Raw genomic sequence first — 14,548 nt, 5'->3', positions numbered from 1 at the left:
AATTAACCCTTTGACGTCTATTGCTTCCTATGCATGTTGCATAATAAATTTTGATATAATGATCTAACAAATAGTAATAGTTGTTATTGTAGGGAACTCGCAAGTATACATCAAATTGGGCCTCGCAATACGTAAGACCGGCCCTGTGCAGAACCATGCACTTGTCATTTCGCTAGATCGTCATTAAGGTGATTCAGATAAATCATGAAGGTCATCTAGTAAATCATGAAGGTCACCTAGTAAATTATCAAGGCCATGTAATAAATCATCAAGGTCGTATAGTAGAGCATCTATGTCATCTAATAAAATCACCAAGGTCATCTAGTAAATCCTCAGGGTCATCTAGTAATCATCAAAGTTCTCGAGACTAATCATCAACATCTTCATGTTAATTCGTCGAATTTGATTAATATGAAAAAAAAGTAATCCATTGATCTTTGTACTGATTGATTAGAAGCGATGTTGAGATGTCAATCATAATTATTAATATTTTACAGGAAGTAAACAAAATATACGAATGCATTGGCTTCGATTCTTAAGACTTATCTTATCTTATATAATACAGACGTTACTTCAAAAAAGAAGATGATTACGTCCTACGCGTCATGCATTCAGTCATTCATATTAACCAATGACTTAAATTCTGCCAAGTCTAACTAACTTACTTTGACTTAGGTCCTCCCGCGCCGTTCGGCGCATTGGGCGGCAAACTGTCTCCACAAAGATCTGTCACTGGAAATGTCTGAAGCCTCCTCATACCTGGTGTCTACTGTTCTGAGGTCCTTCATGAACGCAAGTTATACGAGGACGTCCCTGTTTGCGCTTTCGTCGTATTGGCCTCCATGTCATCGCAAGTCTTGGTATGCGTAATTCATTTGTCGGAGAACATGTCCCGCAAACCTCATGCGACGCTCTGTCACAACCTCACTAAGTGTAAGACTCCCAGTTCGGCATAGGATTTCATTGTTTGAGACCCGATCACTGTAACTGACTCCCAAAATCCGTCTCAGCCATTTTTGTTGAGCCACATTTAGTCTTTTCTCAATTTGGACAGATGACTTCCACGTCTCACATGCATATGTTGCTGTTCGGATGACGATACTGTTAAGAAGGTGTATTTTTATCTCAAGTCCAAATAGGCTGCAGATCACTGAAAATTTTCTTTCGGGCGAAGTGCTATTTCCCAGAATGCTCAACAACCGTTGTGTTGTGTTTTTTAATTTATGTTATATTTATATTATGTCTTTCAACGTAACTAGCATCGAAAATCTAAATAAACGTATCTACCGTTCTCTATATTTCTACGTCTTCGATCTAGATCTAGTTCTTTCGGCTGAGCAGTACCAACAAGAACAACATTTGAAAAAATACTTAAATAAAAAACAACAAAACTTATATTAACTAGTAGTTGTATGAATACATTTGGATGAATCATGTATTTGAATTTGTAATACATCTAGACTAACAACAATAATTTTTACCAATTGTTTTTGTTTAGAAAAATTTTATGCTTTTAGCTTTCTCGATACGCTATGATCCTATCACTGGTCTGGGGCAGTTGGAAAGGAGTGAGGTGGGGGAAAAGGCGTATCTGGGTGATCACTTTTTAAATGCATTTTAATAGATAGATAGATAGATAGATAGATAGATAGATAGATAGATAGATAGATAGATAGATAGATAAAATTGATAAGATATAGAACAAGTTATTTCAAAATTATTAATAATTATTTTATTGCATTAACAGGGTGAAATCAATCGAAATATTAACATCAACATTAGAATTAAACTACACATGCATTCTGAATAAAATTATCACTAGTTTCCTCAGCCATTTTTTTCTTATATCCGAAGGGATCTTCATACTAAATATACCTCTTTCTAAGGCGATGGTTGACTAAGAAGTCTTGTCGTTAGCTCAACAACCTAGCAAGGTTTAGTTCAATTGCTTAATAGCAGTCTTTAGCTCAGTTAAACTCTAAGGTTTAAGTCTATAGCTCAGTTAAACTCTAAGGTTTAAGTCTTCAGCTCAGTAAAACTCTAAGGTTTAAGTCTTCAGCTCAGTTAAACTCTAAGTTTTAAGTCTTCAGCTCAGTTAAACTCTAAGGTTTAAGTCTTCAGCTCAGTTAAACTCTAAGGTTTAAGTCTTCAGCTGAAGTGACGAGAGAAAAAATACAGTGTCACAATTAAGAATCAAACCCGTGAGCTTCGGGTTGGTGGTCAAGCGTTGAACCATCTTTGGCCGCTTTAATAAATTAATTATCTTATAATCTAGAACACAATTATGTTTTGTAGAATTGCGCCGACACTGGAAATGTACATTTAACAACCGATACTATATTCTCTCTCAGGCTTATTGTACAGACCAGTGGTTCTCAATAAATATTCTTACCATCCGCATTAATGCACATTTTTAAGATCAGTGGTTCTCAATAAACATTCATACCGGCTGCATTTTATATATTAGTGGTTCTCAATAAACATTCTTACAAGCAACATTTTATATATCAGTGGTTCTCAATTTACATTCTTACAAGCTACATTTTTTAGATCAGTGGTCCTCAATAAACATTCTTAGCAACATTTTACAGATTTTACAGTTCTTAAAAAAACATTTTTAATGATCAGTGGTTCTCAATAAACATTCTAACCAGCAGGATTTATGCAAATTTTACACATCAGTACACATCATAAATATAAAATAGACAAAAAAAAGACACATACAAACTTACATATTAATATACATCAAACGCGAATTAATTCGTTTTATCTGATGATATGAACACCTTAGATTCTCAATCATATAACCACAACCAATAGTTGGGTTTAAATAACAAGGAGATTTCAAACCAGTTCCAGATTCACACTGACATATCAAACTAAAAGCAAATGAAAATGCAATGTACATTTAATCATATCTTTTACCAAGTTATATAATGAGAAACAAGTATAGAAAGTGCTATCTCTACACATCTCAAATGTTATCTCATTCTTTTATTTATGCAATTTGAAATCAACGATAAATTCAGCTATAGAAGATTGTTAAGTGGATAAGGACTTGAACGATATAAGAATAATATTTTAGGTCCGTACGAGAAAAGTTATGAAAACTCGTTTTAGAACAAAGATTTATTTCTTCTTCTAGACTCACTCTCTCCACAGATGCCCATATCACCGTTCTCTTCTGCGTTTTAATCTCTTTCTCCCTCTTCTGTGTTTGCATCTCTCTTTCTCTTTTCTATGTTTCAATCTCTCTTTCTCTTTTCTGTATTTCAATCTCTCTTTCTCTTTTCTGTGTTTCAATCTCTCTTTCTCTTTTCTATGTTTCAATCTCTCTTTCTCTTTTCTATGTTTCAATCTCTCTTTCTCTTTTCTGTGTTTCAATCTCTCTTTCTCTTTTCTATGTTTCAATCTCTCTTTCTCTCTTCTGTATTTCAATCTCTCTTTCTCTTTTCTATGTTTCAATCTCTCTTTCTCTTTTCTATGTTTCAATCTCTCTTTCTCTTTTCTATGTTTCAATCACTCTCTTCATTTCTCTCTCTCTCTTTCTCTCAATCTCGTCAATCCTAATAATACAACAACATAACATGTATATAAGGTTCACTTTAAAAAATTGCCATCTAAAACCCTCAAATTGGTTCCCTTCACACAGAAATATCTATGACGATTTATTTATAACAGTTTGTTTCAAAGCGACAAACGTTACTAGTATAGAGGACGAATTAACATATTGTTAAAAAAATCAACCTATATGAATATATGGAGGCAATGGCGTCACAAGAGGTGTGTACCGCACCAAGTGATACTGACTCTAGCGACGCCTCTGTGTGGCCTTATAAAACATGTTTTAACTTATTAATGACTATAGTATATACACAGTATCACAGCTTGTCAATAGGTCTTGGTAATCAGTATACAAGACTTTCAGTATATCGATATAACTATACACAGTTGATTTATTCTTGAAGATATATATGTCATGTCCAGTCACAGTGTCCAGTCACAGAGTCCATGATAAGGAAATATTGTTATTTCTAAAGCCTGGTACACAAGAGCAGACGTTATGTCTTTTAAAGACTCAATATCGTTCTTTAGTGTTAAAGCGATAATGACAGTAATGCTCGTTCGCTGAGATCTTTCATATTAATGATGACTATGGACAGCGTTGACTATTTCTTGACTTTGGTCAGTTGAAAAAGTTTTTGAGCGAAAGCCGTCAGTCCATCTGCAAAGAGAAAAAAAATGATGTGTACATCAAATATCTAGTACATTAAATATTTAGTACATCAAATATCTAGTACATCAAATATCTAGTACATCAAATATCTAGTACATCAAATATCTAGTACATCAAGTATCTAGTACATCAAATATCTAGAACATCAAATATCTAGTAAAGCTTAAATTATTTTAAGCCTAAAAATCGTCCTCTTATTCAGTGGCGTAGCTAGGAATTTGTCATCATTTGGGGGCCCGGGAGGGGGGTTGAACTCCTTGAGGGCCCTTGCATTTTGCGTAATATTCAATATTAAATGTAAAAAAACAATTTCAAACACTCACTTGGGGCCCCCCCTCAAGTGTGAGCCCGGGTGGGATTTTCAAATTGTTTTCCTCCCCCACCCTAGCTACGCCACTGCTATTCTTCATGATTTTAACATTGAACAGAAACATAATCACAAATAAGATATACTATGACTAACAGTTTGAATACATTAAAACGAGTAGCTTTCAAGGAATTCTGTCCTATTTGGGATAATCTTTGAGTATGATATTATTCGCTATCTATCGGCACACAGTCCGTATGCAGTCTCTATTGCTATGGCCTTAGCCGAGACCAACCGTTATAGAAGGCCTATAGCTAACCTTCAACGTCAGACCTGGAACTTGGTTTAACCCACAATAAACTTATGCATTCTCTTGTCTTGTCAAGTGTAAAAAAAACAACAAATAAAACAAATTCTAACAAAAAAAGCTTATCTAAGGTGAATTACTCCGCACATACAACTATATCTTTCAATAATGTAGAATCTATTTCCCTTATTCAATATCAAGCTTATTATTAATTAATTATAATTAATTAATCGGTCTGATAATTTTTAAAACACGTACATATTTTGTTAGGTACAATAAATTATTCTATAAATTTTCCAGTTTATCCGAGAATGGGTGTGGGAGAAATAGCAAGTGCAATTATCTAAGGAGACCAGACCCTGCATATTTAGCCATATATGTGAATACTGTAGGATTAATTTCCCTTCTTGGTATCAAACAGACTATAGAAGTAAAAATGTTTGGCAGTTTTTTACCAGACAGAGTGAGTTGATATAAAATGTGTAAAAAAAAAACAAAGCACTTACCGACAATGTCCGTGAACTCTTTGGGTTTGTTCTTCCACAGAACCCCAAACCAATACACCGGTATACCAGCAAACAGAATGGCCAGCCCAATGCCCATTTTGTTGGGTTTTTGGTAAATGGCCAAAACCAGGACGGCTACATTCACGATCAGCTCGAGTATTGGGATGAACAGCATTGTCTGTGGAGATCAACAGATACAAATAACAATTGTAAAAAATAAATTATTATAAAGGGAAAACGCCTCTCAACTACTCAATACTGCAAGATTTTTTCCCCTTGTTTACAGAACAAATTAATTTATCAATTGGTTTATATATGTGGGCGACATTGTTCCGACCATAGCTAGTGCCAAGTCATCAAGGCATTCTATTCATTTCTATGCATCGTAACTGACGAAGGCTATAGCGTCTCTTATAGATTTTAACTAATCTTAGAAGAAAAAAAAACAATTTGCACTGTAAGGTAATAATAGCTACGAGCTATTTATAAGGCTAGTCTTCGAGTCCGCTATTTAGTGAGAAGATTACTTGTTCTCTCTCTCCCCCTCCCCCCCTTTTTTTTTCTAAGCCGCGCTGTCTGTCACCGCGAAAGTTACGTGGGATAACTCTAGTCCCACATGCAGAAATAAAAGAGTTATCTTTCCATGACTTTTTCATCGAGGGTTAAAGAGTCGGCGTGGTGTCCCGCATGGTTGGGCGATTATTTTAACTGGAAAATGCCACTTAATTACTCAATACTGCAAGATTTTTTCCCCTTGATTTTGTTCCCTTCATTCTCAATTCTCAACCAATATGGCCGTTCTCCCTAGTAAGGGAAGGGTAGTGGATTAAGGTGGCGGAGTTGTCTTTCTTGTAGTGTCAAGTAGTGTGGGAGACAGATACAGGCAAAAGTTTGGTATTAGGAGTATAAGCAGACTAAGCAGAGTAGGTTCATAATTGCAAGAAGAGGATGCCTTTTACAGATAGATGTCGCATTACTCACCTTATAGGGTCGACTTTCTTCCGGTTGTTTCCACCGGAGGTAGAGAAGGGCAGCGATGACCACGATGCCCATGATGGTCGAGAAGAGGGCTATGAAGTCCATCATGTCCGTCACACCCCCTGTGAAGAGCATGACCAGACCCCAGGCAAGCTAAAAATAGACATGAATCATTTTCACTTTAAGAGGTAAAGCCTCTTCTATTTCAAGCATCTTACTCATTCTTTCTCTATTTTTTTCTCCCTCTCTCTTTTCTCTCTTCCTTTGTCTCTCTCTTTCTTTCTCTCCTTTTTTCTCCCTTTTACTCTCTCTCTCTATTTCTATCCCTCTCTCTCTTTCTTTCTCCCTTTCTTTCTCTCCTCTCCTTTTATTTCTCTACCTCTCTTTCTTTTTCTCCCTCTTTCTTACTTTCTTTATCCCCCCCTCTTTCTTTCTATCTCCCGCCGCTTTACAACACGCTACACAGAGGTATATAAAGAGAAATACAGATTGAGACAGAGAGGTAAAGATATACATCAAATAAATAGATAAAAAAAAACAACATAGTGATAAAGATATAAATGATACTTAAAATAAAGATAAAGATAGCATACTACAACATATATGAACGGAAGTACCTACATAAACGAATATAGATGGCCATGGTGTCAAATACTTTGCATGTACCATGCCCAAGATCTGTGGCATATGACCATTTCTTGCTCCAGCGAACAGCAATCTACCAAGTCAAACAACAAGATGCAATAATATAGCCATCATTGAATTATTTATTAATTTCAAAACCCAAAAATGTTGACATTCTATCACCTCTTAGGGCAGGTAATCTGACAAATAAACTAAGCTTAATTGGCGCAAAAAGTGGAATGTTCTTGTAGCCATGATTAATTTTTTTACATTTAAACAAAACTTTTATTTTCTTTAGTTTGTCAGAAAGTGGGTTATTTAGAGAATACTAATTTCTTATCCATTTTCTAGCACGTGACAAAGCTACTTAAAAATAAGTAAAAGTACAACATAAAGTACTTTTTTGGCGTATATGTAACCCCCAGATATAATTCCGGTGTAATTGTAAAATAATAAGCCACTTATACATTAGTAACAGTCCCCACTGGGGTGTTTGTGACTTTAGAAATTCAAAACGTATCACTTAGAAAGTAAAATAATTACCTTGAGTGCCCCATGATAGAGGCGTTGAGGGCGCCAATGGATGTCAGCGCCACGAAAACAGAAACTAGAGGTACCAGGGGACTGTACATCCTGTTGATGAAATCCTGTAGAACAAAAATGTCGATTATGTCCCTTGGTGCTATTGTCTTTGTCTTATTTAAATATGCATAAACTGAACTAAATTGTGCCATAGTAAAAGCCAGGTATCACATATCTCTCGATTATCTGTTGATATTTACCTACGAATACATAATTGTCTTTGAATCTAGCTCAATGGTAACTGTATTCATTCTCAAAGTAGTATTGTTATTATAGCTTTTATATAGCGCTACGTTCATGCATATAGCATGCTGAGAGCGCTTTGGTCCAATCTCATTTGTGGACCTGTGTGTGTGTGTGTGTGGGGGGGTATCTAGGAGTTGGTTTTCCGTGCTGCCTTTAGGCGCTCTGCCCGAGTCGGGTGTCGAACCTCGAGCCCCCTTCTTGTATATATATATATATATATATAATATACTTTGATCTACGCCATTTTATATAATATATATATTCTGAACATGGCTATGCATAACGAGAAACCCTTGAAGTGTCCAGAGGGGCATGCCCCCATTTATATTCATTGACCTAAGAGAATGGCATTTACCCAGAAGACAGGAATGAAGAATCGGATCTTCTCCGATCTTCTGTTTGGAATGGTCCCATAAACTAGACAGGGTTTCTCAACCTGTGGGTCGCGACCCACTTGGGGGTCGATTGACGATTTGCCAGGGGTCGCCTAAGACCATCAAAATTAAGGATTGTTATTGTCTATTCTTCTATTGCTGTATGTGTGTGTATGGGGGGGATGGTCGCGGCAGAGTGGGATATTGTAAAAAGGGGTCGCTGAGCTTAAAAGGTTGAGAACCGCTGAACTAGAGGATCCTTTAATCACATCCGTTTAATGAGACACGGCTCCACTGGGTCTCCTCCCCTACATCCCAGTGAGGCCGGAGGCCGAGAGTACATATTTTAAGGCTATAAATATCACCTTTCTCTTTACATAAATGTTAGTCTATTTGACCTAATATGGGGCACCACACAAGATAAATATAGGAGACACAAAAACACAAACTGGAAGACATTCGACTGAAGTATAATGTTGAAGTTAAAAGCATGAAATTGAGCTCAACAAAAATAATTGGTAAAAATACTTCTAAATGCAGAGTTTTATTATCGTTAGTCACGATCTATTACAAATGTAATCACATGACTGATCCAATCTCGCTGGTACACCTAATATAAGCTTTGTTTTTTAAAAGTATTTTTTTTTCACTTGTTTTGTCTCTTTTCCCTTTCCTTTCTCTCTCTCTCTATTCCTCTCTTTCTTTCCTTCTCTCTCGACCAATTTCCATTTCTCTCTTTCTCACTGCTTTCCTTTTCCTTCTCTTCATTTTTCTCCTTTTCACTCTCTCTCTCTCTCTCTCTCTTTTAGTCTTCTATTTCTTTCTTTGTCAGGACAAGAACAGATCTGAGGGATTTCATTACACTGTGTCTGCTTGCAAACCCAAGCTCAAACCTCTAGAACAGAGGTTCTCAATCTTTTAAGCTCGGCGACCCCTTTTGACAATCCCCCATTCTGCCGCGACCCCCCCCCCCCATACACAAGTACAGTATTGTAGGGTAGACAATAACAATCCATATTTTCTTAGGCGACCCCTGGCAAATGGTCAATCGACCCCCAAAGGGGTCGCGACCCACAGTTGAGAACCCCTGCTCTAGAACGAGTTAATAAAAAGCTTTAAAATTTAAATAAAATCGCTACATACAATAGCAAAGAAAACATGCTGGCACTAACATGACACCGTCTCAAGACTTACAACACTCTACGTTCTTGCGTAAGCTCACTTGTCTATATAAGCTTTCGTAAGCTCAATTGTCATATAACATCTCCTATCATCACTTGTCTATACAATCTCAGCAACCGCCCACTTTTGCAGACCGGAAGTCACGTTTACCTAGAGCTTCGTCGGCCAGTGACGTTTTTACTGACATTCGATACACTGTATTCGAATAATATACGCTTGCGTTTGGCTATTTCCAGGTCAAGGCCAATGGCTAATATGTGAATTATGCATAAGAGATATAAGTTTCTTTCCTAGTAGAAAATCTTGAATTCACTTTTAGTGTAGCTGAAAACGCCACGTGTAAAGTAAAGATTCCGAAAATAGAGTCGAAGTCTTTTTGGACCCTGTACAAAAGGAGAAGATATTTCCCAGCGATGAAGAAAAAGAAGATCAACACTTGAAAGAACTCTCTGTCTGAAGAGCTCCTATTAATAGGAAGCTCATTCAATCACAATAGTTTCCTAGACCCGACTGTTTAAGCCGAACGCCAAGCATCTCGAAGGCAGGGGAATTCATTTTCTTACTATGTACTGCCACTATCCATGTTAAGTAGACATTAAACAATATTATTAGTGCTATTAAAAAAGACATTATTTTTTTTAATAGGCAGCTGCCACCTTGTTCAAATAAAGAAAAAAAGCACTAACGCCCCCCCCCCCCCCCCACCTTTGATCGAATCACTTGCATGTAGCGCTAGTGCATTCAAATATTTACTTTTTATCAGATTTTGTTTTTTTTTTGTACTTTTACAAATATGTAAACTTTTTGAAGTGCAAATAGACAACTATGGGATCCATTGCCATCAAAGATAATCTCAGCTCAACCCATTGATCCTCTATAGTCTATACAAACGAACGTTGTTACAATTACGAATCCTTTTTGTGGACCAAACTGCCACCAGAAATAGCAGCGCTTGATAGGGAATTCCCCAAAGCCCCCCAGGTCAATAATGCAGCTCTAATGTGGGGGCCTGTTGTAATGGTGTGATTGCTATTAAGATCTAATTGTCAATGTCATGTGTGGACAACGTTTTTAGCAGGTGGAAGAAATAAGGGAACATTTAGTTTGGCTTAAAGTGCACTATGTCACTGGTCACAATGATTAAATAATCGGAAGTGATTTCTCATTCTATCTATCTATCTATCTATCTATCTATCTATCTATCTATCTATCTATCTATCTATCTATCTATCTATCTATCTATCTATCTGTCTGTCTGTCTGTCTGTCTGTCTCGGTGTCTGTCCGTCCGTCCGTCCATCCGTCCATCCATCCATTCGTTCGTCCGTCCGTTCGTCTGTCAGTCTGTGTGTGTGTGTGTCTGTCTATCTATCTATCTATCTATCTATCTATCTATCTATCTATCTATCTATCTATCTATCTATCTATCTATCTATCTATCTATCTATCTATCTATCTATCTATCTATCTATCTATTGTCTGTTTATCTACCTAGCTATCTACCTACATACATATTACCTACCTACCTACCTATTTTCTATTTTTATCTATAAATCAGTCTGTCCACACATGTTGTCAACAGTGAGGAATTAATATGGGATAGGGGTGGTAGCTAATTGCTGATTTAATGTTTAAAATTGAAAAGTATAATTTTAGTTGGCATGCTTTGTGGGTGAATGTTTTCATTGAATCGAAGTAAGGTTTGTCACTTGCAAAATAAACTTGTTTTAGCGAGCATCATTTTGATTGCAAACATTCCAATAGTTTGCAGTACAACAACCAAGCCAGTGTTTAGATCCATTGATTAGAACTAGTATTTCGAACAGTGTTTAAAAACAGTGATTATGACCAGGGGGTAGCTAGGAATTTTTCATCTTTTGGGGGCTCGAGGGGGCTTGACCTCTTTTGGGGCCCCTGCATTTTGCGTAATATTTAATTTCTAATGTAAAAAAAATCCCATTTGGCCCCGCCTCGAGTGATGGCCCGGGGAGATTTTCAAATTCTCCCCCTCATCCCCCCACCCTAGCTACGCCACTGATTAGAACCAGTGTTGAGAGTTCTACAATAGGACGATGTACCTTAAGCTGACAGACAAGAGTTCAAAGACTTCTAAAATAAAAATAATCTCAGCTAATATTAACGAGCAATAAAAAACAAATATCAAACTCAAATATCAAAAGCTCATATCATGTAGACAATTTATAGTGCGTCACTGGCCTATGTATTATTTACTTTACGCTTGATATTGTTTACACGTCGCCATAGAAACGGAATCGCTATCATATTCCATTAAAAAAAAACATTTCAAGAGAAATGAAAAGTTGTATTTCTTTATTCGCGTGTTATTAATAGCATATTAAACATTGAATACCTAAAAAACTGTGCGAGATAAAAGTAAGGGAGGGGGGATGGGAGGGGTTGTCTGGAACAATACAAAAAAGGGGGAGGGAGGCGAATGAAGAAACTTTGAAGCAAATTATATTTATATTTTCGTTTGTTAATAAAACCAGACCAACGTCCTTGTACAGTAGAAATGATTAAAATAGAAAACAAAATCTTTTATTTTTAAAACATTTCACTACGTTAGTCGATAGTTTATGTAAGTACAAATTAAAAATACTATTCAAAACAAAAAAGACACGATTATCCCAATCAGCAAAATTTTTTTTTATTTCCGGGTTATACCGAGACCAATCGTTACAGAAGGCCTCAACACTGACCTGCAACGTCACAACCTGTGGGCAGTTTAAACCATCAGCTCCTTGCCATATCGTACAGACCTGTGACGTGGCGACGAGCTGTTGGTCTAAGCCTCCCCACAGGCTGTGACGTTGTAGGTCAGTGTTCAGACCTTACATAAACCATTGGTCTCGGTTACATAGCCTCTTCGCGAGCGCCCAGTTTAAAGGTTTATTATTTGGCAAAACAAAAAAAAGCGGCCGGTCGTTGTGCCGGCAACATGACAGCTTGAAGGTAATGAAAGAAACGCAAATGTTTCCTATTCAAGATTTTCATACATGTTGGCAAATCCATAAATAGCAAGCTTTTTTTGGGGTGTATCCGGTGTAAAGAATAAAGGAAGCGTAGATTTGTCTTTTTTTGTGTATGCGCACTTTCAAGCAGTACAGAATCAAATACTCTCTAAACTAGACTTTTCCGTTTGTAACTTTAATTTAGTTGGCAACAGTGAAGATCTGTTCAGCGTCCTTGACATTGATAAGTGACCCTGAAAATCTCCCACTAAGCTTAGTGTTATGAGGCCGTTTAGTGACCAGGTCGATAACCGACTCTCTAAGTTTATGTTTCGATTGAAAGGATATGGACACGGTGTATTGACCTCTGGTCACGTGGGCGAATTTCAGAGTCGGACCTGATTTATAACAAAAAAAGCCTCCTCTCTCCCTCCGCTGCTGAAATATCAACACTTCACCTCCCCTACACCCCCCACTTTTTTTGTTCTGATTCAATGTAGTGGCAGGTTTTATGGACCGTATTATATGTGTGCCAGGACATCGATAGTTAATTACTTGTCAAACTAAACTCATTAGTATGATTAGATGAGAAGAGAGAGAGAGAGAGAGAGAGAGAGACAGTGAAAGAGAAAAAGAATAAGCGAAAAAGACAGAAAGCCAAAGAGAGAAAGAGAGAGAGAAAGAAAAGAGCGGAAAAGAGAGAGGATAAAAAGAGAAACTAAGCACGAGCGATCGAGACAGAAAGAGACAGAGAGAGACAGAGAGAGACAGAGAGACAGAGAGAATGAAAGAAGGGGAGAGAAAGAACGAGAAAAAATGTGAAAGAAAAGGACTGAAAGAGTTAAAAAGAGAGAAAAGGTGTGTGAGAGAGAGTCAATGAATGAGAGATAGAAAGAGAGAGAGAGAGACAGAAAAGAGTGTGAAAGAAAGCAGGCGAGAGAGTGAAAAAAAGAGAGATATAGTGAAAAAGAGAGAGAGAATGTGTGAAAGAAAGAGTGTTGTAGAGAATTTAAAAAGACCGAGGCAAAGATGGGAAGTGAATAAAAAGAGAGAAAGAAAAAAGACAAAGCGCATAAAGGAAAAAGTAGATAGTTAAAAAGAGAATGAGTGAAACAAAGAGAGAGAGGTAGATATATATATATATATATATAGAGAGAGAGAGAGAGACAGAAAGATTGAGAAAAAGAGAACGTGAGCCTACGAAAGAAAGAGAGAAAATAGAGAGTGAGAGAGTAGGCGAAAGTAGGAGGATGGATACATGCAGCAATTGAAAGAGAGAAAGAGTAAGAGAGAGAGAGAGGGAGGGAGAGTAAGAGAGAGAGAGAGTCGTGTAATGATGTTTGCCCATTAATCGCCAGGCCTCTTTCATCTCCACTAATCCGGGTGCCATTGATAAAGTGTTAATTACGCCTGGCGCTAATGTCAACGCGGATGGGGCGCAGGGCACCCAGTCAGTTAGTGAAGATTTGTGTTCCCAAGAGCGCCCTGCCCTAAATAAAACAAGGAGTATAAAGACCAGATCCACACAGTAGTGATGTCTCTAATTTACATCGATACTAAGTGAACTCTTGCAAGTGATAGTAGATTTAGACCAGTGCTTCTCAAATTCATTCTCTAGAGCAGTGCCGAGTCAGATTAGATGCATAAAATGTGCAAAAGCTATACAAAAGAGCGACTTTTGATAAAGAAACCCCACAAAAACCAAGAAAAAACTTAACACGAAGGAAAAAGGAGCTAGAAAAATATGAACCGATTCTAGTTTGTTTTTTTTTAAACTCAAAAAGACATTTTACAAAACTGCTATAAATTGACTCAGCTGGTACATCTATCTGTCTAATAGGTTGTTTTAAACAAGTTTTTTTCAATTAACTACTAGTAATTAATTATTTTGTTTGATACGAAGAAGGGAAACTAATCCTTCAGTATTCATAAATAAATAAATATATGTATGGCTAAATTTGTTGGGTTTATTCCCCTTAAATAATTGATAATGCCATTTCTCCCCTCATGTGTTCTTGACTTGGTTGATACTTTAAACAATTATTTACTGTAGTTTAATAAAAAATAAAAATTAGAGTTATGGTCCCCGTTTAGTCAATTAATTATTGGTAATTTATTATTTTGTTTGATATCATGATATAGTTTTATGGGCGGAGTTCTTTCCCTTTAGACAAGCTTTGTTTGTTATTTTAAAAAGGATTTTTTATACTTTGCTTGTTAGATATTCAGCTTTC

The 14,548-nt window shown here is 36.7% G+C and overlaps 1 protein-coding gene and 1 long non-coding RNA gene across 5 annotated transcripts in view; one reads left to right on the top strand and one right to left on the bottom strand.

The window, feature by feature from the left end:
* Nucleotides 1-1,908: 1,908 nt before the first annotated feature.
* On the top strand, nucleotides 1,909-2,721 carry LOC129922408 (uncharacterized). Its single transcript, XR_008774422.1, has 2 exons — nucleotides 1,909-1,983; nucleotides 2,139-2,721. It is a non-coding gene; the product is annotated as an uncharacterized LOC129922408 (long non-coding RNA).
* Nucleotides 2,722-3,413: 692 nt separating this feature from the next.
* LOC106058195 (Y+L amino acid transporter 2-like) overlaps nucleotides 3,414-14,548 on the bottom strand; it is a 31,943-nt gene continuing 20,808 nt past the window's right edge. For all 4 annotated transcript variants that reach the window (XM_056008362.1, XM_056008358.1, XM_056008359.1 and 1 more), the window contains exons 6-10: nucleotides 7,503-7,606; nucleotides 6,957-7,053; nucleotides 6,339-6,488; nucleotides 5,358-5,535; nucleotides 3,414-4,225 (exon numbers count right to left, since the gene is read on the bottom strand). In XM_056008362.1, coding sequence (XP_055864337.1) covers nucleotides 4,170-4,225; nucleotides 5,358-5,535; nucleotides 6,339-6,488; nucleotides 6,957-7,053; nucleotides 7,503-7,606 — 585 coding nt within the window. In that variant the 3' untranslated portion in view covers nucleotides 3,414-4,169. The remainder of the gene's footprint in view (nucleotides 4,226-5,357; nucleotides 5,536-6,338; nucleotides 6,489-6,956; nucleotides 7,054-7,502; nucleotides 7,607-14,548) is intronic.

The sequence above is a fragment of the Biomphalaria glabrata genome, chromosome 13 (assembly GCF_947242115.1).
Source record: "Biomphalaria glabrata chromosome 13, xgBioGlab47.1, whole genome shotgun sequence".
In the NCBI taxonomy this organism is placed as follows: domain Eukaryota; kingdom Metazoa; phylum Mollusca; class Gastropoda; family Planorbidae; genus Biomphalaria; species Biomphalaria glabrata.
Note: the sequence above shows the minus strand (reverse complement) of the source record. Positions and strands in the feature narration are given on the sequence as shown.